This window comes from Octopus bimaculoides, chromosome 15 (genome assembly GCF_001194135.2).
Source record: "Octopus bimaculoides isolate UCB-OBI-ISO-001 chromosome 15, ASM119413v2, whole genome shotgun sequence".
Taxonomy (NCBI): Eukaryota; Metazoa; Mollusca; class Cephalopoda; order Octopoda; family Octopodidae; genus Octopus; species Octopus bimaculoides.
In genome coordinates, this window is record NC_068995.1 from 51,097,500 (window position 1) to 51,124,773 (window position 27,274).

General features: G+C 34.8%; 2 protein-coding genes across 9 annotated transcripts in view; one reads left to right on the top strand and one right to left on the bottom strand.

The window, feature by feature from the left end:
- On the bottom strand, positions 1-27,155 carry LOC106870798 (peptidyl-prolyl cis-trans isomerase FKBP8). 6 transcript variants are annotated; one of them, XM_014917011.2, is made up of 12 exons: positions 27,006-27,155; positions 18,616-19,419; positions 16,551-16,698; positions 15,525-15,612; positions 14,344-14,454; positions 13,887-13,961; positions 11,732-11,843; positions 10,981-11,070; positions 9,608-9,685; positions 8,351-8,380; positions 5,344-5,469; positions 1-3,926 (listed from the first exon to the last, which is right to left on the bottom strand). In XM_014917011.2, exons 2-12 carry the CDS (start codon positions 19,399-19,401, stop codon positions 3,852-3,854), a joined length of 1,719 nt encoding a protein of 572 aa, XP_014772497.1. In that variant the 5' UTR covers positions 19,402-19,419; positions 27,006-27,155; the 3' UTR covers positions 1-3,851. The 6 variants fall into 6 exon arrangements, with proteins under 6 accessions (XP_014772497.1, XP_014772496.1, XP_014772495.1 ...); XM_014917010.2 differs by lacking the exon at positions 27,006-27,155 and adding an exon at positions 25,744-25,893; XM_014917009.2 differs by lacking the exon at positions 27,006-27,155 and adding an exon at positions 25,388-25,521.
- The window catches only part of LOC106870800 (U11/U12 small nuclear ribonucleoprotein 35 kDa protein), a 32,672-nt gene continuing 28,633 nt past the window's right edge, over positions 23,236-27,274 (top strand). Inside the window, exon 1 of one of the 3 annotated variants that reach the window (XM_014917017.2) lies at positions 23,236-23,868. The gene's annotated coding sequence lies outside the window, so the exon portion shown is untranslated. Of the gene's footprint in view, positions 23,869-25,473; positions 25,569-25,970; positions 26,084-27,274 lie in introns of those variants that run through there. The other 2 variants (XM_014917016.2, XM_014917015.2) reach the window with 2 other exon arrangements.

Consider the following 27,274-nt stretch of genomic DNA (forward strand, 5'->3'; position numbering starts at 1 on the left):
TAAATATTATAACAACTTTATTAACAACATAGAAAGGAAAGAACATGAGATGTTAGCGTAAAGTTTGTGTGCAGAGATGTGTGGGAAAAACTCATCCACTTATATATATGTGTGTGTGTGTGTAGTTCTGTTAAGAGTCCTTGTAGTGAGAATGAGATAGAAATTTTCCAAATGAATGCATACAGTTCTTGAGAAGACCAATGATGGACAGAAAGCATGTACTATTTCAATGTCACTCATATGACCAGAATCCATTTGGACAAATGTGCGTAAATTTGAAAAAGAAAATACTTCTGTTTGGCTCAGTATTTATAGTCAAACTAATGAAGAAAGTCACATCTTTTACTATATGATTCATAAGCTTTTTTATTGGTTGAGATAACAAAAGATTCTCTAAGATGCACTCATTTGACTAATTAGAATTAGTGTTAATCAAAACTCTAGTCAGGCTCTGAATCTAAATGCATAGTAGTGATATTTTACAGAATATTTGAAGAAAAAAAATTTCAGAGACAGACTAAATTGCAAACTAGATCTGGCCCATGAGCCATACGTTTGACACCCACTGGTTTAGAGAACTTCCTTATTGGTTTGCCTTATAAGAGTATATTTTTGAGACAAGGCACATGGCCAGTTTTGCAATGCAAGGCATCATAATAAAGGAATCTATTTTAAATTTATCAAAGGTAATTATTTGACTAAGTGGAATGAAAAAGTTGGCAACAGTGACTTAAAAAGTCAGATTTGTGAATTACAAAACTAAATACACGACCCAGCATTAAGCAGCCTTCTCTATCTTGACACTTCATGAGCTAATGAAACAGGATAATCTTCTAAGTTAATTATTCAACCATCTCAGATGTCGAGCCAACAAGGGACTACATATATATATAATTGACTAATGTGCTGCAAATAGCAGTCAAATCTTCAGATCATACTCTACTGTCTTAAAAAATGGAAGGACACATTGAATAACATGGCCCTAGATATATGTCATTCTGCCTTGAAATAAAGACTAGATGATCATGACAGATACTCCTTTGATCATTAAGTCTGCACTCTCAGAGCTCACCTGGGCTAAACGAGTATAGCGGCAACAACTTTCCAACCATCCCCTTAACAACTTAAGAATAGGCATCATGGATTTTAATGACTATTTTGTTGAGGACAATGAAAACAAGATGGACAAGGCTACAAGGAGCCTCTATATGGGTTGTTTGACCTGCAAGAAATAGCAGCCATACTATCTACAAATCTAACTCTACTGTCTTAAAAAATGGCACACTGTACAATAAAGCCCCTGATGTTTGGTAGGCAGGTTATGGTTGGACTTTGATCAAAGTATTAACTTAATCAGAGCTGAACTGAAACAAGACAGGTTAGTTATATATATATATATATATATATATACACACCAAACCAGACTTAACAGCAACAGCCCAGTCGTTAGTAACTACAAGATGTATAGTATATTAATAGTTGCTAGTACATGGCATATCAGAATCGCTGCCCTCCAAGTGGTCTTCAGTTGGGAATAATACAATACGGATATATGTATTCTTTGCACACACACGCACATGTGTGTGGCTGCAGGTATCTGTTTGTGTATTTGGAACTACATTTTCCAGTGTACTGTTTCCAAATAAAAGATAGTAGATTATAATCCGAGTGAAATTTGGCAGCTATATCTAACTGGTCATATGACATTGGCTCAAAATAAACTTTGTTGTTCTTGTGCATTCCCATATCAGTAATAATTGAACAAAACTATGGTAAAAAGTATTCTATTCATGATAAACGCTTTGTTTGTATATCAGGAATTACATTGTTGAATATAACCTTAATTTAAGACAATAGGATGTGATTTGTGAATTTTAGCAGGATGAGCATTCATGTATCAGCTGCCTCTTGAATAAAGTTGCCAATGAACAATATTTATCTCATCTTCTCCCACCTTTGTTTTTTTCACTTTGTTTCATATCTTCAGAGGAGGTGACTGGACTAACATGCAAGTTGCAAGTTAATCCATTACTTCAACAAAGTGGTTGCCTTTAGAGATGGTGTAAGTGTTAAATGACCTAGAAAGGATAACAGAAGGAGAGGGTATTTTTTTTTTTGATCACATGTATAACATCAATGCATAATTATCATACAATATATATATTTTAAACAGTTCAATAATTTATTAATGGAAATTTTAAAGTCTATTTTAACAAGATTTAAAATACCTCACATTGGAGTTTTCTTCTCATGTAACTATTATATCTATCGTTCATATTTTGTTTAAATATTTGTTCTTTGTTTAGTCTTAAATGATTAGTTTTTAAATAAAAATTAAACAAAATTTCCAAATCTTAAAACACACACACACTCATCATGATGATCATCACAATTTTTGTATCTGCTTTTTCCAGGCCAGCATGGTTTGGACAAAACTTATTGAGACAGTATTCTATTGCTGAATGTCCTTCCTGTCAATAATACTTGTTTTTCAAGTAAGATAATTTATTCCAGTGGTTTTCACATGCGAAAATGCTGAGCAGGACATTTTGTTTATGGAGGATATAAACATCACTGCTACTCAAATTCTATCAGTGTGAAGACCGCGAAAACACACACACACACATAATAGATTTCCATACAGGCTCTGTTTACCAAATATCAGTCACAATGCATTGATGAATCTGAGGCTATGGTAGAAGATACTTGCCCAAGGTGCTATGCAGTGAGATCAAATCCAAAACCAAGTGTTTGCTAAGTGGGCCTTCTTAACCAAAAAGCCATATATTCATTAGCGTTAAAAAGAAAGAAAAATGATGTTAAATGGATCAATGTGACAGGACTTGATATAGTTCTTGGTAGTTTATACATTGTTTCAACTTGCATAGAACTTCATCTGACAATGTATCACAACTGCTTAGTCAACAACTGTCAGTCAGGCACCCTTGTTGGCTGGAGCCAATAATTGAGGTCTCTATGTAGTCCCACAATCTGCTCAAAATAGCTGCCAAATTTCCCTCAAATTACACCTTGTTGTCTTGAAGGAGGGAAGGACACATTGGATAATGAAGTTTTCAACATGTTACATATTTCTGAAAAGAGGGCATGGTTGTAGCTCTGAAGAACTTTGACTTGGAGCCATATAACAACAACAACAATCATCAGTTGCAATTTCTTCCACTCAAAAGGAAACCAACCAAACATTAATACACAAACACACAACTAGGTGCTATTTAGAAGCTGGCACCCCCTCACTTCTGCCTAACCTCAATAAGCTCAATTTATTTAGAAAGAAAAAAATATCAAGAAATTTCTGAGTTTTCTTTTCTCATTTTTTTTTCTGCTGAATTTAAGTTACTGTGATTATAAGATTAAAAAAAAAAAAAAAAAAGGGTTTTTGAAAAATATGTAAAAATTAAATGAAAAAAAAAAAAAGGCAAATAAAGCAAAGAGAAAACAAAAAGGTAACAGAACAGAAACAAAACAAAAGAATTTCAAAGTTCCTGAGAAGATATTTTAGCTTTCAAAATGAATACAAAGACTTTATGAAAACATGATAGTGCTTGCTACAAGAATCATGAAAGTAAGATTCCGCTTTCACCTAAAAAAAAATTTCAACAAAGAAAAATTGTGCTGATCACGGTCAAAGGTCAAAGTTTAAAGACAAGAGGAGCAAGAGAAGATTTTTATAGATTATTATTTTTTTTGTTTGTTTGTTTGCTTTGCAATAAGAATGCATAGGTTTTTTTTTTTTGTTTTAAGTTTTCAGTTGTAAATATTAAATGCTCTATATTTGAAATCAATTTTCAGTGGTCCCATGAGAATTGTGGCAGTTAGGAGATGATCGCTGGTTAACGGAAGTAGGCAACGCCTAAAGAAAGTAATACCACAACCAAACTGCCAGCAATGATCGACCATTTCCAAGACTGAAAAGACAAAACGAAAAGAAAAACATAAATTGAATACAAAATATTCAAATGATTGTAATAAGACATTACAAATAAGATTATAATTTTCAGACTATTGACCTCATCTTTAGATTTGAAATATTTACATCTCCACATTTTGAAGGTGCAATGGTTTTGTGGTTAGGGTGTTTGGCACATGATTGTCAGATCAGGGGTTCAGATCCTGGATAGGGTCACTGCATTGAGTCCTTGAGTGAGGTCTTGGACCCGTGCACACTCTACCACCAGAAACACTTATGTATGAAGGGGTAGCACTAAATCTGTTTATAAACAATATACCAGAGTGTTACCCCTTTTGTGTCACCAGCCATAACTCCTCTTTTTATTCATTTGTGGGTGACATCCATAGCCCATCTCGATCACCATTCATCACTCAATCTCTCCCTCCTTCTCCGTTCCCCACTCTCTCTCAGAAGCAAGCATGTGACTGCCATTACTGTCTCTCTTCTATCACTCACCCTGAGCATTGTCACCACCACCTCTCTTCTATCACCTTCGCACCTCCTTGCTCTCTCTTCATTCCTTTCCAGTCACACAGACTTAAATAAATGGATTTACTGCAGGGTTGAGAGGACCCTTTAGTCAAGGACATGACCACCTCTTTGATGTTGGTGTCATACTAAAATGGACCCAGTACACTCTGTAAAGTGGTTGGTGTTAGGAAGGGCATCGCCAAAAATTGGAACAAGTGAGCATGATGTGGTCTCTGCAAACTGTTTAGGTGGGCAGTAACTCTGAATAAGAAGAGACTTCATCCAACCCATATTAGCACGAAAAGTAGGTGTAAAATGATGACAATGACAATAATGATATATAATAATTGGATTGTTAAATTTTGGGACGGTCATTTTTTTTCTTGCCAAATAAACACACACACACACACACTCTATATATTCGTTCTTCACTTATTTATTATTGTTCTTATTTTATCTTGTGTCCATTGTCTGGAAATATTTCATCACACATCTGTGACCTCTTCAGTGACTCTTCCATCCCATGTGTATCCTCCTGTTCTGCTTAGTCCATTCTGTCTTTCTAAAAAGACAGAATGAACTAAACTAACCAGGAGGATACACATGGGATGGAAGAGTTGCTGAAGAGGTCACAGATGTGTGACAAAAGATTTCCAGACAATGGAGAATAAGAACAATAATAAATGAGTGAAGAATGAATATACAGCTTGTGTGTTTATTTGGCAAGAAAAAAAAAAAGAAAAGATTACCCTCTCAAAATATAACAATGTCTGTATCAACACATGATTTCACATCAGGAATTTTGCAAAACAAATTTATAAAAATAATGGAATTGAAAATGAGATAATGAAATACAGGTAAGTCAAGGGGTTTGGGAATAAAAATAAAATGTAGAAATTTACCGAATAATCTGATGAGGGTTTAGAAGGGGGTTTATCAGTTCGGAACATTTTCTTACACATATTGCGCTCAGACTGTGTCTCTTTCGATAACTTTTTGGTAAGTTTCGATAATTCCTGATGAATAATCTGAAATGAAACCCAAGACGTTACATAACAGCAATCTTATAACCTACAAGTAAATTCCTAGCTAGAGAGAAAGACAGCAAGAGAATGACAAAGACAAAATTTGAGAATCGTCATCATCATCATCATCATCATTTAACGTCTGTTTTCCATGCTGGCATGGGTTGGACGGTTTGACAGGAGTTGACCAGCTGAAGGGCTGTTCAGGCTCCATGTCTGTTTTGGCATGGTATGGCATTGGTTTCTATGGTTGGATGCTCTTCCTAATGCCAACCACTCTACAGAGTGTACTTGGTGCTCTAATCCAGTACTAGCATGGGTGCTTTGTTTCATGTGGCACCAGCACCAATGAGCCTGCAAGATTAGGGATGCTCAGCTGGAAGGGAGTCGCAGGAGATGAGCCTGTATGCAAGGGCAACCATGCTTTTACTTAGCTTGATGTGTCTTTTTAAGCACAGCAAACTGCCAGGAATCTCGGTCCCCTGTAATCCCCTCTGTGAATCTTAACATGTGTAGATCTTTTCTCATCACTTTGTCCCACATCTTTCTGAGTCTACCCCTTCCACATGTTCCCTCTACAATTAGAGATTGGCACCTCTTGATGCAACTGTCTTCTTTCATACACATTACATGGCCATACCAGCACAGTCTTCTCTCTTGCACACTACATCTTCTCTAGTTCTGGTAGTGATTTAGCAATAAGAACCCGGTCATAGGCATAGAGGAGCTCCCAAGGGCAGACAGTCTTAAATTCCTCAGTTATAGCTTATATATGGATGAAAGGGTTTATATAAGTCAGCAACAGGAAGAGGATGACTTGACCACCAGAAAAAACAGCCAAGACAGAGATGCAAGAAGGACAGGGGACAGGGAGACTTGACTGCCGGAAATGGCAGCCAATACAAAAATTCAAGGACAGCTATACTAGAGGCAGGAGAAATCACTGCAAAATAAGGAAAGATAGGGGGTGTGTAGAAATCAGGGGGGAAAGATTGTTAAAATTAAAGCAAGCGAGGGGTATCGAAAATTATGATTATGAAAATTAGCTTAAATTAAATTACAGGCATTTTATGAGGCAGAAACAAAAAACAGATGAATGGTGTATGATTGAGGCAAGAGAAAGGTTCACTTAACTTAGCTGGACATATTGTTATGCATGGATAATAACAAGTAGTGTGAAAAAAAATTTTAAAAATGAAATATCAAGAAACAATAATAGAATGACAATGAAAGGTTGTACAAGAATTACAGAGGTGCCTTGACCATTTTAAATGATTTTTTTAAAGCAAATATGACACAAGTTTAGATTTTCATTCATGTGTGTCAAGTAAAAAATCTCCAAAAACAGACATTACAATGATAATGATGATTGTCATCATTGTCAGCATCAATTTTCTGTTCAGTTACTCATACCAATAAACAGCTTTGTTATGCATCACCATTTTTAAACGTCAGCAACTTTTCATCATGTGTGTGACCATCTCCGATAGGGTTACATTAGTATTGATGCAGGAGAGAATTTTAATGATAAGTATGGGTATAACTGAGGCAGGGGGTGGGGTTTGTGTGTGTGGGGGGAGAAGAAGAAACAGTGATGAAAGAACTGCATTAAACAATCTGTGAATGAGGGAAGTGAGATCTGAGATCTATATTCAAATTTGAATGGTAAGAAGTGAGATGTCATGCCCTCACAAGAACAGGCAGAGCCATGTGGTCAAGAAACCTGCTTTCCATCCACAAGGTCTTGGTTCAGTTCCATGGCGTGGCACCTTGGGCAAGTGTCTTCTATTATAACCTCAGCCAACCAAAGGCTTGTGATTTGGAAGACAGAAATTGAAAGACTTTCCTTCACCTGAGGACGTAGCTTAAATCCTGCATTATTTTGAAAGCATTTTTGCATTTTACCTTAAAGCAAGCATGTGAATAATTTATTTATTATTAAATATAACGATATGAATTTATGAATTATTTACAAGTTCTTAAGTTACAAAACAATTTGTTGCGATATCTGAATTTTCTTATTGTAAAAATAAAATTTCATCAAACTATTTCTGTCATTTATGACTATATATATATATATATATATATATATATATATATATATATATATATATATATATAAAATATATAGTTTTAGGGAAAATAACCAAGTTTCAAGAACTCATTGATGAAAATCCACTATCACATATAGAAAAAGCACAATAAATTCTAAGATTAAAACAAAAAATTATTTTATGTGAGACTTCACTAATAAATAGATAAATGTTGAAAAAAAAAATACAGTGATTTTAACTCACAGGATTTAATTATTAAACATTTATAATTGGAATAAATAAATAAAATTGAATATTAAGTATTTATGGAATGTTGATTTACTGTCAGGTGACTTTTGGCCAACCCTGTATACTGTCGAAGATAACTCTCGGATGGATATTTCCTAAAAGTATACAACCTTTGTATTTCCAATTTTTCTTATTTAACCATTTCGATACATGAAACCGTCTCTGATTGTGGGATACAAAACTTCTTAATGAATAAAAAAATTATTTTTCTAAATTCCTCTGAAATTCTGGTTTATTCTTGCAATTGAAACAGAGGCAGAATATTTCATAAGAAATATGGTGCCTATGCTGGGTTAATGAATCTCTTCGTAATTACTCAAAGTCAATGAAAAATTAATTAACCCTTTTGATATCAACCTACCTGACCACTCCTGTTCTATGAGAAAATCTTCCAGTTTTAAAGTAATCTTAATTAAAACCTTCCACCAAACTAATTAAATAATGACAATGTTATTTCGTTAAATTCTTAATTATTTTCAGAACCAATTGAAACAAAAGCAGAATATTTCAACAGAAATTTGGCAACAAAAAGGTTAACATACTCTTTTTTTTCTTTTTGTCATGTTCAAATCCTTTGGTTTAGAAGGAAAGAAGAAATGGGATTTTGTCAGGTTTATATTTTTCAAAGGGAAGAGGTTATAAAATTGAAACAAAGTTTACAATAACATTGCAGTAGAAGTAACATCCTTAGTTTTTATTATAAACACTAGCTGGCCCCGTGCCATCAAAAACGGCAGCTAATTGTAGTATTTTATATATAAATATGGATGGTAAATCAAATTAATACACTTGTCAATGTTATCTAGTGGTTGTCTTTTGAGATGTGACATTGATCATCACTTGTTACTGAAAGAACACTGGTTCACGCATACATTCACATACTTCCCTTGTATATGCACACACATACACACATTTACTCACACAGAGTTGAAACACTGTTTGATTTCTCTTTTCAGCATTGAATATTCACCATCCCACTTCCATTGTACACACATACACAAACACTCACATACCTCCCTTTTACATACACATACAGAGTTGAAATGCTCCCACTACTAAGTTTGCCATCACCTCTTCCTTCCTCATTCATATGTTGTGACGGAGAAAAACACAAGAGTATTATTATAGTAGATTGCAATCACTTGGTCCCATGATCAATCCCATTGAGCAACACCTTGGACAAATGTTTCCTACCATAGCCTAAAGTCAACACAAGCTCTGGAAAATGTAACCAGGTCATCAAAAAATGAGCAGAAATCTCTCAAATGGACTCTGCCAGTTCTGGGACAATAGATTTAACCCTTTAGCATTCAGATTCCAATAGTTTGGTAGTTTAGTAGTTCACGGCATTCTCTATCTTCTGCCATTTGCAGATAACTGAGGCAGAAAATACTATGAATGGATCAGCACCTTCTCCACATAGTCACTGAAATTCCTCTGGTAAGAAGGATGAAAATAATGTAAAATTTCTAGGAAATGATAGCTAAAGTTAATCTAGTTTTTCAAAGCTCACTAATGTACATTTTTGTACATTTACTCAGTGATTCATCACTATTTCAGGAAGTATGTTGACAATGACATGTTTTTTGCTATGGATGATGACAATAAGACCAAAACAGGTTTGGAGTTAACTCCCATATTTGTAGAGACTCTTGAAACAATATTAACCTACAACCAACATGTTTTTTTGTTTTGTTTTTTAACTCTAAACAATTTAATTATTCCTAGTTTACTTATTTTATTCAGAGAGCATTCAATAGCTAACACAAACTTAATTATGGGGAAAAAAAACCCCTCACCTTTGTTTCTGGTTCTAATTTGAGTGCTTTCTTCATCTGTGCAATAGCCTCTTTTGTTTCACCTTGTGCAGCGTAAGCCTAGAAAAAAGAACGACAATTAAGCATTGCCAAGAAATCACAGTCAAACTGGTCAACAAGAAACAACACTATTCTGGATTCTAAGTCTGAGTGCGATAATACCACAGACTAGCAATACAAAATGTCGTAGGATAGCATACTAAGCTTTCAAATTACCCATGCTAGCATGGAAGGCAGACGTTAAACGATGATGATGATGATGATGATGATGATGAATTTAGTAAAATAACTTTCTTAGTATTAAGCAGGTGTTTGGAACATAAAGCTAACATGAAATTTCGACAAAAAGTTTTCAGTTAGACCAATTTTAAACAAGGAGTTTGTATCACAGAACCAGAGACAATCTTGAGAAGGTTAGTATCAAAAGAATTAACTATAACTAAGTAATTTAAAAAAATTTTTTTATTTGCCAAATCTATATTCTCCCAATATAAGAGTCTGCAATAATTCAAACTTAACATTATTGGCACTAAAAGTAAATGGGATTATGGACACTGTGCTACTTAGATGAATGAAGACAAAAAAGCATAATAGATGCTGTGCTTTGACTTCATTTTAAACAGCTTAATCACTGACATTTTGTTAATCTGAAATGTAGTAAGTACAAGTTAGATTACTGATTGTTAAGGTTATGAGGTCATCATTATCTTGTGCACTGCTAGATTACTCAACTCCCTTGATTAAAAAAACAAATTTTTCATGCTTGAGTGGTTATTAGCAGGAAGGACATCAAATGAAAAAAGAAAAGTCCAAAATACATACATCTAAGTTTGTAAAACAGTCAAACCCAACCTACTTGAGCGTAAGAGAGGTTTTAGCAAATAGAAATGAATTAAAAGGAATTTAAACTACATGGCCATGTGGTTAAGAAAGTCACTTTACAACCATGTAGTTTTGGGTTCAGTCCCACTGTGTTGCACCTTGGGCAAGTGTCTTCTACTGCAGCCTCAAGTTGACCAATACCTTGTGAGTGGATTCAGTAGACAGAGACTGTGCGGAAGCCTGTCAAGCATGTGTGTGTACGTGTGTGTGTGTGTGTGTATGCATCTGCCTTTGCGTTTATATTTGTGTATCTACCACTTCACAACCAGTGTTTGTTTGTTAATGTCCTTGTAACTTAGCTGCCCAGTAAATAAGACTGATATAGCAAGTGCCAGACTTTAAAAAAATAATAAGTACTGGGGTCGATTTGCTCAACTAAAAACTTCAAGGCAGTGCTCCAGCATGGCCACAGTCCAATAACTGGAACAAATAACCGAAATAAAATAAAGTCGTCATTCCTATTGTATACTTACTCTTCCCATTCTGAACAGGGCTTTGACATTATTTATGTCATGTTTCAACACTTCTTCACAAGATTTGATAGCTTCACTGTATCTTTCAATCTACAAAAACAAAAGAGAGACGTTTTGATGTTTATTAAAGGAGGAAAAGATAAAATAGACCCCGAGACAAATACGGTATTTTCCAGCATACAAGTTGACATAGTATAGAGTGTAAACCTGTAGTCTAATCATTCAAACATCATCACAATCTTGCCAAAACCTGCTGCATTTCACATGGAACTTTTTGCCTTTCAAAGTCATTTTGATATATATAGGGTAAAGAACACTGAAGTTGATGTTATTGACTTAGCTCTCCTCTGTATTTGGCCGGCCTTGTGGCAAAATTCGAAGCCAATACATGTGTATTTGTATTTCTATACATGTGTATTTGTATTTCTATACATGTGTATTTGTATTTCTATATATGTATATATGTGTGTATGGATGCATATATGTACGGATGTATATTTCCTATATTTTATATTTTCTTGAAGAAATCGACTTTTTCTTTCTTCTCAAAATAAAATGGAAACCTGATAGGTTGGGTTTGTCTGCTTAAAGGGATACAAATATGATCATAGTAACATAAAAAAAAACCGACCATATCAACACTGAGATGACAAAGCAGATGATAGCAGCATCAAAAACGTAACCATAACAACAGTAACAAGACAGATATAAATAGAACAAATGTTGGAAATACTAAAGAAGTCATATTTACCTTTATTTGAGCAGCTGCCAAGTTGTTAAAACATTTAATTTTTTCCCCAGGAATCTGGTTTGATTTCCCCGTTATATCAGAATTATCCTCTTGATCAATAATACTAATGGCCCTGTTTCAGAGACAACAATAATACATGTATAAGAAATATGTTGCTGCTGTAGAGTAGGGAGGTGTGGTGGACACTGAATGAGGAAACATTTGAAGAAGCAGGAGAGAGAGAGAGAGAGAGAGAGAGAGAGGGATGAGTTAAGTATCATCTGTTGAATATAAAATGTAGCAAAACCCGGAACTGAATCGTTAAATTATGAAGCTTAAGTCACAGCATGAAACAACCTTGTTCACATGAAAGGTCGAATTGACCAATCAGCAGCGACAGGTTCTTCTAGATCCTTCTGGAACATCTCGATACAAGGGTTATTGTATAAAGGCTTGTTTTTAGCACCATCTTTCGGAGTGCTTAGTAACCTGAAGTCCAGCTCGACACACACTCTTGCCGTTTATAATAGTCATTTTAATGACTTTCTGTTCAACTTGGCTATATCGATATACTTGACCGATACGAATCTACTGTATATATTTTCTTCAGACTAAACAAACTTCAGTACAAAGTTTTAGTAATCAACTATTTATGAACACTACTGAATTATTCCTTCAATTGTGCTCACTTGTGGAACTTTATAATTCACGACTAACCTTAATATTACTTATGTGGTAAAATAAAAGTTATTATTAAATGCTTGTTTGGTGTTGTTACATCATTCACACACAGCCTTGTGTGCGTAATATCCAAGCAAGAATAACATTAAGAAGTATGAAAGGTAAAAAGTGACTGCGGTGAGGGACTGGACATTAAAAAACTGATCACCAATTGATGTAGGACCATCATAAGGTCTGGTCCTTATTTCCATGTGGTGGGTTATATACCTCAATGACCCTGAGAGCTCTGCCAGGGGAGTACAAGCCCCTTGTAAGGACCTCCCATGCTGGACAGGTCAAAGGATAGATGCTAAACTAATATGGATCGACACTTCCCAGAAGTAAAAATGGGTTAACACAGGACCAACATCCCTACTAGAAAAAACAGTTACAGAAGCATTGATGACAATTCATCTTTCAGAGAAACATATGACCCCACGAGGGAGTTGGAAGAGGGGCAAAAAAACAAGGAGCCAACTGGAGAGAAGCAGAAAATAGTCCAACATCAAGAACAGTAGAGAAAAGTTGTTGATGGCTTTTGCTCCATACGGAGAAAATTTGCAGAAGAGAAGAAACTTTCTTCTCTCTGTACATGCCTTAACCCTTCTGATTCCAACCCGCCAGAAACCGCCTCTGGCTCTGTAGTACAAATGTCTTGTTTTCATAAGTTTTGAATAAAAATCTTCCACCAAACCTTAGTCGCAACTTATGTTCCTAACACTGGCTTAATGATAACCAAGTTATTTTACTAAATTCTTTGTTATATTTAAAATTAATTGAAAGAAACACAGAGCATCTCAGCAGGAATATGGTAACAAAAGGATTAAATGAATATGTACAAAGGCTGAAAAGAAACAAGGTGAACATGCTCTGCAGGATGCGTAATGTAAGTGTGAATGAATAACAGAGCAGGAATGAGCTCCTCTCTTACACACCACATCTGATTTCTGTGTATAAGAGAAATCAGATGTGGTTTGTGAAAGAGGAGACTGCACTGGTACGGACATGTGATACATATGAAAGAAGACGGTTGTGAAGAGAAATGCCAAGGGATCCGAGTGGAAGAAACTCGTAGAAGAGAAAGGCCAAAGAAGGTAGAGGCAGAAATAGTGAAAGCTGATCCCTGGATGACAGATCTCACAAAACAGATGACAAATAACCTAAAACAAATGGCAAAAAACTGTGCTGGAGTAGATCCATCCAACCTATGTAAGCATGGAAAAATGGATGTGGTGAAGAAATGTTGGCAACCGGCAGAATCATTAGAGCTCAAGTCAAGAGGTTCAGTGGTATTTTTTCCAACTCTTTGTCATTCAAATTCTGCAGAGGTCAACTTTGCTTTACATTTTTCCAGGGTTGCTTCCTCCCCTCAAAATTGCTGGCCTTGTACCAAAATTAGAAAGAACTACTACTACTACTATTACTATTGAAAAAGAAAAGAAACAAGTATACTTACTTTATATAAGAGTTGATAGCGCCGTGAAAATCATTTCGAGCGAATAAATAATTTCCTCGTTCTTTTTTGACAGATCTATAAAATGAAAAAGATGAAAATTAAAAAAAGGAAGAATAAAAACAATAAAAAAAAACTATATAAATAATGTAGGAATGACACAGTATAAACAGACACCACCTTTTTTCAAAGGCAGACACACTCACACATTCACACACAATGGGCTTCAACACAATACTCTTGTGAGTATTCATGCTGTCCAAGGATGCAAAGAGACCTCAGTTTCCTGGGAACCAGTACGACCAAGAATCATCTCAGTAATTTTCTAAACAGGCAACAAGGAAAAGAACTGGAAACTGTCAGCAAGATTGCATGGGACAGGAGAACTTGGGAGGGCCATATTTTGATGTAGGGGGTAGCTGAAAAACTAAGAATCAAATGGCACCAGTGCCATACTCACGCATGGAGAAGCCTTTCATCTAGTGGTATGAAACTGTAATTTGGTCCTGGTTCTTTGTCGAGTAGTTCCAGGGTGTAAACAATGGCTGTATTACTTGGTACATCAGGAAATCTAAAATATATCACAAAAGACAGTTGGTAATACAAATCGGAAAATACACAACAAAAAAATGAATCCTCAGTTCCTCCATCATTTACATACGATGATGATGATGATGATGATGATGATGATGATGATGATTCTATTGTAGACTACTGTGTAGATAGAGTAAAGATGATATAGTAACTATACCAATGGATCAAGTATTGGACTATCAGATAACAGCTTTGTGAATTCAAGTCTATAGAAAGTAATTTGTTGTGTTACTAAGACAGTACATTAAACACGCTGTACCTTATCTTATCACAGCTGTTCAGACTAAGAACCTGATATTACTTAAGATAAACCAACATTCAATTCAAGGCAAATGGGATTTATTTCTCATTCAATTAACATACTGCCTCTTATGACTCCTTGAAGATCTGGGAGACATTTATTTCTTGGATTACAAAGTAACCGTTTCCTTAATTTAGTCTTAACAAACTCCCTTTAGATTAATAGTTTCTACCATTTAATATAATTCTCAGCATACTTCTTCTTTGAAAGATGTACCAAACCACAGTACTTCTTTTAATGTCTTTCATCAATGTTATAAATCAAACCATATATTTATCATCAACCACTCCTCAACTCTTGTTCTTCATTATATTTTCCCCTTCAAATATTTCCCATCTCCAACCATCCCTCACTCTCCCCATATACTCCTGCAAACCCTACTTACCTTAACTTCTTCTTGTTCTGCCCCCACTCACCTCTAGTGACCATCTTGTACCTTCAGGGTCTACCAATGCTTCATCACTATTTTAACTCTCTTTCCAGCCCCACCCCCAGTTACTCCCACTCACTCTTCTATAATATGAGTTACAATATGGTTCCTCAACAGCAAGAAACCTATTCTGTTGTGCTATTTTTAAGACAATACAATGAGGTCTGAAGGAGATTTGGAAGCTATCTCAAGCATAAATTTCAGATCAGAGGTCTAGAACTGAAATTACTCAGCCCTAGTTATGGTGGTTAAAGTGCCACACTGCTGAATCGATGAGTTACAAAATAATACCTCAACCAATTTATGTTAAACTTACCTGCCTTGGCTTCCATAAGCATATTTAGCATCACATTTTAATTCAGCAACTTCATTTAATTCCATCAAGGCAACAGCAATATCCCAACCTAAAATACAGCGTTTAAACAACAGAAATTTTAAAAAAGAAAAAAAAAACAAACATTATTTATAATTGACGGATATTTGTCTTCATCTTGTTTGTTGTTAACACAACGTTTCGGCTGATATACCCTCCAGCCTTCATCAGGTATCTTGGGGAAATTTCGAACCTGGTTTCTCATTCCTAAGGTATTTTTCGATGTTATTATTATTCAGGTCACTCGGAATTTTGGGGTTAAGAGTGCAGGCTACTAAGCCTAAGATTCCAAGTTCGATTCCAGGCAGTGACCTGAATAATAATAATAATAACAATAACAACACCGAAAAATACCTTAGGAATGAGAACCCGGGTTTAAAATTTCCACAAGACACCTGATGAAGGCTGGAGGGTATATCAGCCGAAACGTTGTGTTAACAACAAACAAGATGAGGACAAATATCCGTCAATTGTAAATAATGTAAATAATGCAAACATTTCTTGAATCAAATAACATCAGAAGTGAAGCATTTTTTCCATTCTATGGCAAGCAATACATAAATACATATTCATTATACATCCATACACACATATATATACATATCACCTGGCACAAAGCCACTTCCTGTGGTTTCACTCCTTCTCCCAGCTGAAAGGTCTTTGTCTCACAAGTTACTTGGTGACCCTGCTGGAATTGGGGGCCCATGTAAAAAAGCACCAGTGCTGGTGCCACATAAAAAGCACCCAGTACATGCTATAAAGTGGTTAGCGTTAGGAAGGGCATCCAGCTGTAGAAGCCATACCAAAGCAAACAACTGGAGCCTGGTGCAGCCCTACAGCTTGCTGGATCCTGTCAAACCATCCAACCCATGGTAGCAGGAAAACAGATGTTAAATGATGATGATGATGATGACAATGATTTGTAATTTATATTTATGAAAATAAAATTGAGAAAAGAATCCAAATTACCTGAGATCACATCACCGTCACCTAATATAAATGAAATACTTTCATTTTTGTCAATTACTGTTCCATCAGGTAGCAAACCTTCTGTTTTTAAAGTAACCTTTTGACCCTGTAAAGGTCGGGTTAATACTCCGTCTCCTTTTTTAACAATCTAAATTAAAGGAAAAATATTTTTAAAATTAAAAAAAAGAACACTTTTTAAAAAACAAATGCAATAAAAAGAAACATTTATCTTTCATGTATCATAAATTTACAAGCAAAATGATTTTTTTTTTTCTGGTTGGGTGCTCAAAAAATGTTTTGTTTAGTTCCAGGTCAACCCTGACAGGAGGGATCTATAATCAAAAAGCATGTTCCAGCCATGACCATTCTGTCTTTTACAAACATAAAGAGAAAAAAACATGGCATAAAATGTACCCAATCCATCTCTTACTTGCTTCAATCAGTAGACAGCGGCCATGCTGGGGCACTGCCATGAAGAATTTTTAGATGGATGCATTGACCCTAGTACCTATTTTTTCAAGCCTGGTACTTATTCTATCAGTCTTTTTTTTTTTGACCTGTGCTACAGTCTTTACTTAATAGCTTTTAAGCAAAAGTTACAGAACAAAAGCAGGAACTAAGCCAGTTTTAATGTTTGTGCTTTATGTGTTGTTTTGTTTTTTCTTTGTAAAGGTGGGCGGCTTAGTGCTCAAGGCAGGGCTGGCCAACCTGAGACCTGCAGACTTTGATCTTGCGGCTTGCTTGATACTTCCTTGGAATGGGTTCATTTAAACAAACATTTCAAAAATTTTATATCGTAATGAAAAGTAGAAAAGAAAGATACCACTGTTTTCGCAACGATAATATTTCATGTTGAATCAACGATCATTCGTTCATTATTGTAATAATAGCATGGGAATTAGTGCATAAAGTATACAAGCAGCCCTCAAAAAACTTTCTGTGATTAAAGTGGCCTGCAATGTAACTTGAGTTGGCCAGGCCCCTGGGTTAGGGTATTCAGCACATGATCCTCAGGTCATGAACTCAATTCCTGGGAGTGCTTTATGCCCTTAAGCAAGTCACTTTATTTCATGTTGCTCCAGTCCACTCAACTGGCAAAAATCAGTTGTACCAGTAATTCAAAGAGCCAACCTTATCACAATCTGTGTCACATCGAATCTCCCTGAGAACAATGTTAAGAGTACTCTTAACGCGTATCTGTGGAGTGTTCAGCCACTTACACATTAATTTCATGAGCAGACTGTTTCATAGATCAGATCAACTGGAACACTCGTCATTGTACATGACAGAGTGCCAGTTTTTTCATGTGTTTTAAAATTTGCAATGACATGTTGGTTTCTTAAAAAATATAAATAACCATGGCTGTATTTAGAGGACTGCATAATACAAGAGGATAAACTATATTAATGCTAACTGCATTGTATTCAAGATCACATGGTACTCGAGTAAATTTTGTATGTAACATGTCTGAATGGCATATCTGTTTATAACTAGAGCAGAAAATGTAAAATGCAAAGAAACCAATGTAATGATGACAAAATTAGTTATCAAGCAGGCTAAATTTCATAACACACCCATGTATTCTGATTATTTAAAAGTACTGTTGCACTTGAGTTCGCTCTTCAAAACTGTAGGTCACAGAAAATAAGTACCAGGCAAGTTCTGAGGTCGATATAATTAACTACGCCCTTCCCTTGAGCCCCTGTTATAAGTAAATCTTTAATTGCACAAACTGAATATTTATCCTTAACTAAGATGGAAATATATAAATATATAGGCAAAGGTTCCAGGTTCAATCTCACTGCACGGCATCTTAGGCAAGTATCTACTACAACAGCCCCGGGCCAACCAATGCCTTCTGGGTGGATCTGGTAGATGGAAACTGAAAGAAGCCTGTTATATATATATATATATATATACACACACATCATTATCACCATCATCATAATTCTACGTCTGTAATTTCATTTTTAACTTGACCTTGCATTAAAATATAAAAAAAAGGCATCATAAAAAGATAACAAACAATGAATGGACTCAGAGTTCCAAGTAAACAATTCCTTACCGATTTCGTAAGCAATCCATTGCCTAAAATATCCATTGGCTCATTTGAAACATTTTCTTCAGCAGTCTCTGAAATATCTTTTTTATCAGCTTTCGAATCATTAATATTTCCACCCACAACTTGTGTAAGCGGATCAATATTTTCACTTTTGTTCAAAATTTCGTCCTCATTTAGGGACAGTCTATCTTTAGCAGTTTCATCTGAAAGCCCTTTTGCTTGTGAAACATTTATTTCACCTTGATCAGATGTAGCTTCCTGTAAGCACTTTTCAGCTTGATCAAATGTAACTTCTTGTGAGCACTTTTCAGCTTGATCAGATGTAGCAGTTTGCAAAGATTTTGCTTCCCTTTCAATGTCCTTACTCTGCAGTTGTTCTCTTACTTCTAATTCTGCTTCTGGTTTGTTTAATGTCAGTACTGGTTGCTCAGTCTTTGCATCTTCACTAGCTAATTTAAGAGAATTCTGTACACTGTCTGGAGCTCTGATTAACATTTCCGAAGGTTCCAGTACAGCTGTAAGTTCTTGTGCACCATTACCCATTACTATAGTAGCATTACTAGTATAATTTAAGTGAGCACTACTAGCTTCTGCTTGAAATCCTCCTGAATCATTAGATTTGTCAGAAGTGTCTCCATTCCAAATGTCTTTGTTTAATGATAAATGTTTTTCCTTCTTATCTATTTGGAAACCACTGTTCTCATGTTCATTTACATTTGCTTGCTCCAGACTGTTACTGGCACTGTTTGGCACATGAGCTTCAGGAACTTCAGTGGGTGTTGAGGGCATGATGAACTAAAGAATATTCTAGAAAACATAAGAACAGTACAAATATCAGAAATATGCCAAAATGTATACAGAATATTAAATAACAACAAGAAGTCAGTTAATATGAAACCACCTGAGATTTACTTGTACTAAAATGAATTTAAACAAGCAGCACTCATACAAATTTCATAGTATTTTGAAAATGATACGATTATTGGTGTTTTATAGAAAACTATGAAATACAGAATTTCTTTTGAACTTCTATTTTTCGGAAGCATTTAAATTTCAAGTGGTGTTAAATCTACAAAGTTAGGACTCAAACTGCAGTCTAAGGAAAAAATGTCTTTGAAAACTGTATTCTTTGTTAAACACTTATCACTTTTTCTATCTTGAGAATTATCATTTTTATCTTTACATCAAGAAGTGAATGAGCTCTAGAAACAGCGACATACAACTGTCCTTAAGTTTTTTTTTTTCCTCTAAAATAATAGTGTGTAATATGAAGGTGATTTGGTCACTATTTCTAGCAGGGCAAGCAACCACACAGAGACTCCATGGATTAGTTCAAGTTGCAAGAGTGCACCTTCATTTTTCCTGTGTGACTGTTCCTTACTCAAATACAAAACCAGAGATCCTCATAAGTGAAAATGAGAAATTGAGATATTTGCAGTTTTCCTGAAGTATTAGAGAAATAACAAAGTTTCTTGACCTACCAGAAATATCAAACAAATTCCCTACAAACCAGACTCTTGATGATTTAAAAACAGACACTTCTGATAATATAGTCAAGAATAGTGAATAGTCATAACTGAAATCTCTTTCAGAATATTTCTGCTCAATTTGGACCAGCCTCCAGATAAACAACAACAACAACATTTTACTTTTATTTATAACCTTCCACTGTCATCAGAAACATCTTTCTTGTTGCATGGGTGATAGGTTTCTAAAATTGACTTTTTCTTCTGTTTCATTCGGAATGGTTCATCTATTAATCTTATCTTTTCTGCCAGTGTTAATTCTTTCTTTCTTTCTTTATTTTTGTTGTCATCTTTGTCACAATATTCATTTTTCGCCAGGCACACTAAATTCTGAATCTTTAGGTAGTCTTTTGAACAACTAGAAAAAGCAGACAAATCTACCTCAAATGACACTCAACAATTTAAAGAAAGGGTCCATTTGATACAATATGCCTGAAAAAGTGCCAAGATTTTCATATCTAGAAAACCTTTGTTCTGAAGAGAAGACCTGGAAGGAAGTACAAGGGGATTAAAACTCTCAGACTTAAAAAAAAAAATACTGGTTCAAGATAGAAACTTTTTTCTTTTTAATGGCTTTGACAGAAGTTAGTCCTTTTCAGGGGTCAGTGATTAGTAGAAGAAACTTATATACAGACAGTATGCTTGTAACAGGGTGGAATCTGCTAACAGCCCCAAGGACCAGGTGTTGGTCTTAAACGAGGTGAAGGATTAAGTGTACAATACAAGAACAGGAATTCTCCCTCTGCAGGACTTCCATTCAGTTTCCATTGACTAAATTTCACTAACAATGCTTTGCTTGACCACGGGGCCATGGTAGACGACATTTGCACAAAATGCAGTGCAGTGAAATTGAACCCAAAACTACGTAGTTGCAAAGCAAACATCTTAACTACACAGCTATACTTGTACCTATTAATTAGGTCACCTAAATAACAAGACTTATCTTGAAGTAAGAAACCAAAAAAAAAAAAATAATAAAAAAGTCATGTGGATAATATACTAGCGTTTAGTAATATGGCTGATATAGTCTAGTAACTAGACTATCAGCTTATGATGTTTGTTTTCTTGTTCATTTATGTTTTTTTTTATTCTCAGAACAAGAAATATAATATAACTATATGAATCAGTTTTATTTAGCTCTAAATAATAGTTATTGAATCTTTTTTGAAAATGCTACCATCAATAATAGACTGGTTTTCTATTCACGGGTGAAGTCATTTCTCAACAAACATATTAACACAATTAAATCTCAACAAGCCAATCAGGGTGCCTCCATGTGACTACTCGACCCACTAGAGATAGCAGCTAAATGTTCTTCTTATCACACCCTATTCATTATCATCAACATTTAACATTTGCTTTCCATGCTGGCAAGGGTTGGACAGTTTGACAAGCTCCAGTCCGCTTTGGTATAGGGGCTACAGCTGGATGCCCTTCCTAACACCAATCCCTTTACAGTGTGTGCTTGGTGTCTTTTTTATATGGCACCAACAGCAGTGAAGTGACCAAATAATTTACAAGACAAGACCCCTCAATGTCAATAAAAACGAATGTACACATTGAATACTGTTTGCAGACAATCTTCACATTGAACCAAGGAAGCTATGCTTACATGGTTTCCATTTGCTGGTATTATCCGTCAGTCACAACTCCTAAAAGTATCACATTTTATTTTATAACCCCATCTGGTAACAGCTTGCAAGATTTGATCTTATAATGTACAGCATTGGAACAGAGTCCATGAGGCATCCTGTTCAACATTCTATCAATCCCGCCAATCAACCACCATGGACTGGATATTTACTTTATGACCCCCAAAAGATTGAAAAGGCAAAAGGTGGACTCAGATTGCACAGAGTTGGAACAAATATATGAAACATTGTTATCTAATGCCCTAACAACTCTGTCAATATGCCACCATATGCTGGGTGCAGTGCTTCAGGACACAGAAAGCCAAATAAAATCCCTTGAGTATATGATGAGGCCCTCTTGTTCTCAAAAATGAAAATAACTTCCTCATAAACCCACTTAAATTTTGGGCAGAAAAATACCAACAAACTCTTCAAAATCTGTCTTGAAGACATTAAGTTACCTATGTTTCATGCAGAGAGCATCAAAATGCTAACTGGAATAAATTATACAGCAAAGAAAAACAATATTAGTCATTGCTTATTATTACTGTACGCGTTCAGCAAGTATGGGGAGATAATTTTAGACATGTTTCAGTTTTATTACACTTACTTTACTGCATATGCTTATGTAGTGTTGAGAGGGGCAATAAGTAAATGCACAAGAATGAATTCTTGTTAGTGTAGAAGCATTCAAATATTCAAAAAAGAAAAAATTACTTTTAAACGTCAATAGTTAAGTGCTAACACATTTAATGCAGGAAACATTAAAATACTTATATGTCTAGAGTTGTTTATGTTGTCTTTTAGAGTTAACCGATCAACTTGAGAGCATAATCTACATAAACAAAAAAAAAAATTTGTTTAGCCCCAGATCAACTCTGAGGAAGCTTATGATCAAAGGTTTTCCAAAGATGACCATCCCGTCACATTAATACACTGTCGAATGAATCCTTCGTTTTTTGAAAATGGTATGGCGAAATTGAGGGAGATATGGTTGTTATATATAGCATGTAAGGTAATCTTTTTTGTATTTAACTCTCGGTCAGCCCTGACTGTGAAGGTCTATGATAAAAGGCATTCCAACCATTACCATCCCATCGATTTTGTACATCCAGGACAACGTTATCCAATATGTCTTTTGTTATTTGAATCAGAACGATGTGATTTTTGAAAGATTTGACAATAATTTTTTTTTAGAAAATCAAGAGACAGAGGGAAAGCTCTTTTGCATTCACTTGGTGGTGTAAAGAGACGAAAATCGAAATAAAAAACAAAAAGTTTACACAGCGAAAAGACGATTGGGAAATCTCCCAACTGCAGATTAAATACTGAGGTAAACAGATAAATAATATTGTAGATATCATTGATAAGAGAAACTCCAAATAGGGATATGGTGTTAACCAAATAGCTTTATTGCTGCTATCAACAGTTTCAGCGAAGGAAGCGCTAGGATACTTATTGTCACTATGACCTTTCAATCGCAAATTTCACAGAATAATGGTATCATGTTACATAGAATCGAGCTTTCGAGGGAGCTTTCTCTGATCGCATTACTGGTAAAAAAAAATAGCAACCAAATTTCCCCCAAATCACACCCTACGATTTCTAATAAACAGGAGCATACTGGATACTATATAGCTGAGGTATATAAGAAAGGGATGATCACTGCTAGAATGCATTTCATCATAGATCTATTCAATTGGGTTTGATCTAAGACATTCCAGCCCTGACATCCAGACATTAATTCAGATATAGTACATCTAGGACTACATCATCTACGTGTTCACCTTTTTTGTAAGAACAGAGGGCGTGATTAGGTGATATTTAGAAGTTATTTAAAGCAGAAGTTTATTCGTTGGTTCGCAAACAACATGTTTAGAATGGAGTAAGCGAGCGTCTTCGGATAAATGTAACCTGCTTTCAAATAGATTTTACGTAGCGGTTTCGATTTCCGGTCACACCTACTTCTTTTCATTGTCATTTCTGGAGGAAATGTTGACCCTCAAGTAATACCATGACGTCTAAAGAGAAAACAACCCATTAATAAACACTGCTGAGGATTAGTAAATGTTTGATATGTGGCTCCGTTTGCTTCAACTGTATGTATGAAATAAAAACTTTTATCATATTTTATCGGTCCAGTGGTATATATGGGAGGAATCAAGGCTAAAAGTGAAAGCGTATTTCTATATCCGGCGTGAAGATTCGGTTATTTCTTGGAGGTAGCTAACAGAATTATATAGCTATTTATTATACAGGAAGAAATCAATAATGAGTGTAATGTAAAATCCTTCCCTTTACTGAATGAGTAAAGTTTTCCTTCGCTTCCCATTTAATAGAAAAATATATATATATATCGTGTCTTCACAATACTTACTCCTTTCGTAACGGAGTATGATAGTTAATCAACATAAATCGACTTATAATAAAAGAATATAGGCGAGCCAGAATATAATTTATATTTAAATGGTGAAAAATAATTGAAAGAGAAAATAAATGGATATGGAAGAAAATGAATTGCGAATTAAATGAGGCATTGAATGAAACAATATTATAGTACATAATTTAATAACGTTTTTGAGGAAATAAATCTAAAGATGGAAACACTAAGTGGATTAATTATGAAGAGGATTTTAATAATGTAGAAACTATTAAATGAAATGAAAATAGGTTACCTAATGGGGACTAGAACAACTCGTCGAATTCTACCAAGGTGACCGTTGTAGATAAAATATAAAAAACGACAAAGCAAACGAAAAATACAGTGATGAACCGCACAAATGTTCACAATCTACTGTATGATAATTATGTTTTAGATATAAACAAAACCTACATAATTACAGTTTTATTCAACGACAAATTAAGTAAAATATTAGGGTGCGAGGTCACACAACCAATGAATAAACTCACAACACAGAGATGAAAGCTAATGCAATCTGTTGAATTTATAATATACTGAAAATAGGAAGATAGTTATCTCTAAAAAATATTTTAGTAGAATTAGATGTATTTTAACAGAAAGCAATCAGAAAGAGATAAAGGATAGGAAGTAAATGTTTATTGATTGATAATAAAACAGTTTTTTTTTTAATACATGGAAAAAAAAAGCCAAGATGAAATCACTGAAGTAATAACATTTTCCAGCTGCAAATGGACAGATCAAAGAATAAAAACAAATGATTGATAATGTCTAGTATAGAAGAAATAAAGTTAAGCAATGTAAGTGATATCTTGTTACTTACTTCTCTCCAGCAGTGATAATTTTACCGTGTGTATATAAATATATATCTTGCGGGTCGCAGAGATCGAAGTGAGATATACATTAGTGCAAAACGGTGAAAGGGTGAAACAGTTGCCCTCGCTTAACCAAATAGAGCTTTGGATGATATAAGATTTTCAGATTACTTACTAGATTTGTATTTAATACAGAAATTTCAAAAAAAGCATTAAAATGGACCATTAAATACTATTAATCAACGTCATTTAAGTAAGATTGTCTTGATTACGAAGTAAGTAACACTCAATTCGAAGAATAACATTCCGGAATATTCTTTCAGATTGTGAATCTATATCATTCAGAAATGCTAGAGGATAATTCTTGATTTCTATTACACTTACCTTGTTTGTAAAGTTAAATATCTTAATTGATTAATGGATTGGTAAAGTTCATATTTCTATGAGGAGAATATAGTTAATTTTACAAGATTAAAACTCAGTAGGAATAAAATTTCAATAAGGACATTTTGTGACAAGAGACCGGTTGTTTAGCTTCAACAACGGCGCAAACACATTGAATGAAGTAAGTCAATATTTTACTTTATCAACAATACTTGACGAAGTCCTGTATCTAAGATTATAATTAATTTTTAAATATTTACTTTGCTTGCAAAAACAGGTACCGAAAGATCGCCCAGTCTTTTACTGATATTACTGCTTTGTACTATTATAAATTGAATATTCCATCATAATCTTACCGATTTCGGTAGGATGTTGTTCAAATACTTGTTTGTTGGTTTATAGCATTAGTCAATAATTTAAGAATTACTTTATGAAGTTTTCTTCTGGATTAAATATTTCTAATATTCCAATTATCACCGCGATTGATTTTTATTTTAATAAGTTTGGTCACATGAAGAAAAGATCAAACCCTGCCAAACTGTTGGGATGCCCAGCTCGAATACCTGCCGGCCAATGTTTGAAGGAAGGACGCGGAAAGGGGAACCAGGAAGCGTTTAGTTTGAATACTTGCGAAATAGTAAATCCTGCGAAAAGTACCCAAGGCACAAATAGTGAAATTTTTAACCAGACAGCATGGTAGGCCTGCGAACGCTATCTTAATTTCGTACCACATGTAACTGTTTCGCTTTTCACCAAAACAATTCCTCTTTTTCCACTTTCGTTTCTGCCTGTCATCTACATGTAATTAATCTCCACAATGTTTACTTCACGCTTATCTACTGTAGCCACAGAACCCGTGTATGTGTATGTATGTATGTGTGTGTGTTGTGTATTGATATATATATATATATATATATATATATATATATATGTATATATGCATACAACTGCACGGTGGCTTTTTCCGAGCATTCTGCATATTACATATATACTTTTACATTAAAAAAAAAAAAAAAAAAAATCAATAGGTTAAGTTATTCAGAGAATCAATAAATCTAACTTGACCCAATAAACTTGTAATTTTAGCTACGCAAACAGCAAAGATGTTGCTTAAAGACCAGTGAATCGAAAGTACAGTTGTACGTATGTATAGTGATGAAATGATAAAATATAAAATATTCTTTGTTCAATCAAATGACACTAACATCGTGATGTTGCCTTATACCTATCCAAGATTGTTGTTTTAAACCCAGCTCACCTACGATCTAGCAGACCTTTGGTTAAAGGTGTTTCAGCCATGACCCTCCCATCGTATTTTCAGACATAGAAATGCCTGAAAATAAGATGTAGTCCAGGTGTTTCTAGGACTACATTATTCAGTGTGTTCTTCCTTTTTTTTAAGATAGCAGGGATTTGGATAAGATCTGGCTGTTATTTCTACCAAGTCGAGTTTCTCTCTGGAGTTTCACTTGGCACTAGAATTAATAAACCAAGTACCAGTGAAGTACAAGGGTCGATTTAATTGACCTCTCAACATTTATAGCTTTGAGACCATGTATGAAACGATTACGATTTTTCAGTTAATGTGTAGGTAAGGCAAAATATATACATGTCTTACATATTCTGGAATTTGATGCTGTGGTTCAGCATGTGAGTTTTTCTTCCTTCCTTCCTTCCTTTAAACTTGATCGTTTTTGGTTTAATGATATGAACACTGATACATACAAGCGTGCACACTCTGTGCAGTTCGAGCTAACATCATTGATCTGATGCTGTTTCTGTGTGTTCTATTTGTTTGCCACTGGACAGAATAGATATGATAAATGTGTGCTTCTGCTGAAATGAGAACAACGCCCTTTCCCCAACACATTTATTCAGCTATCAAGA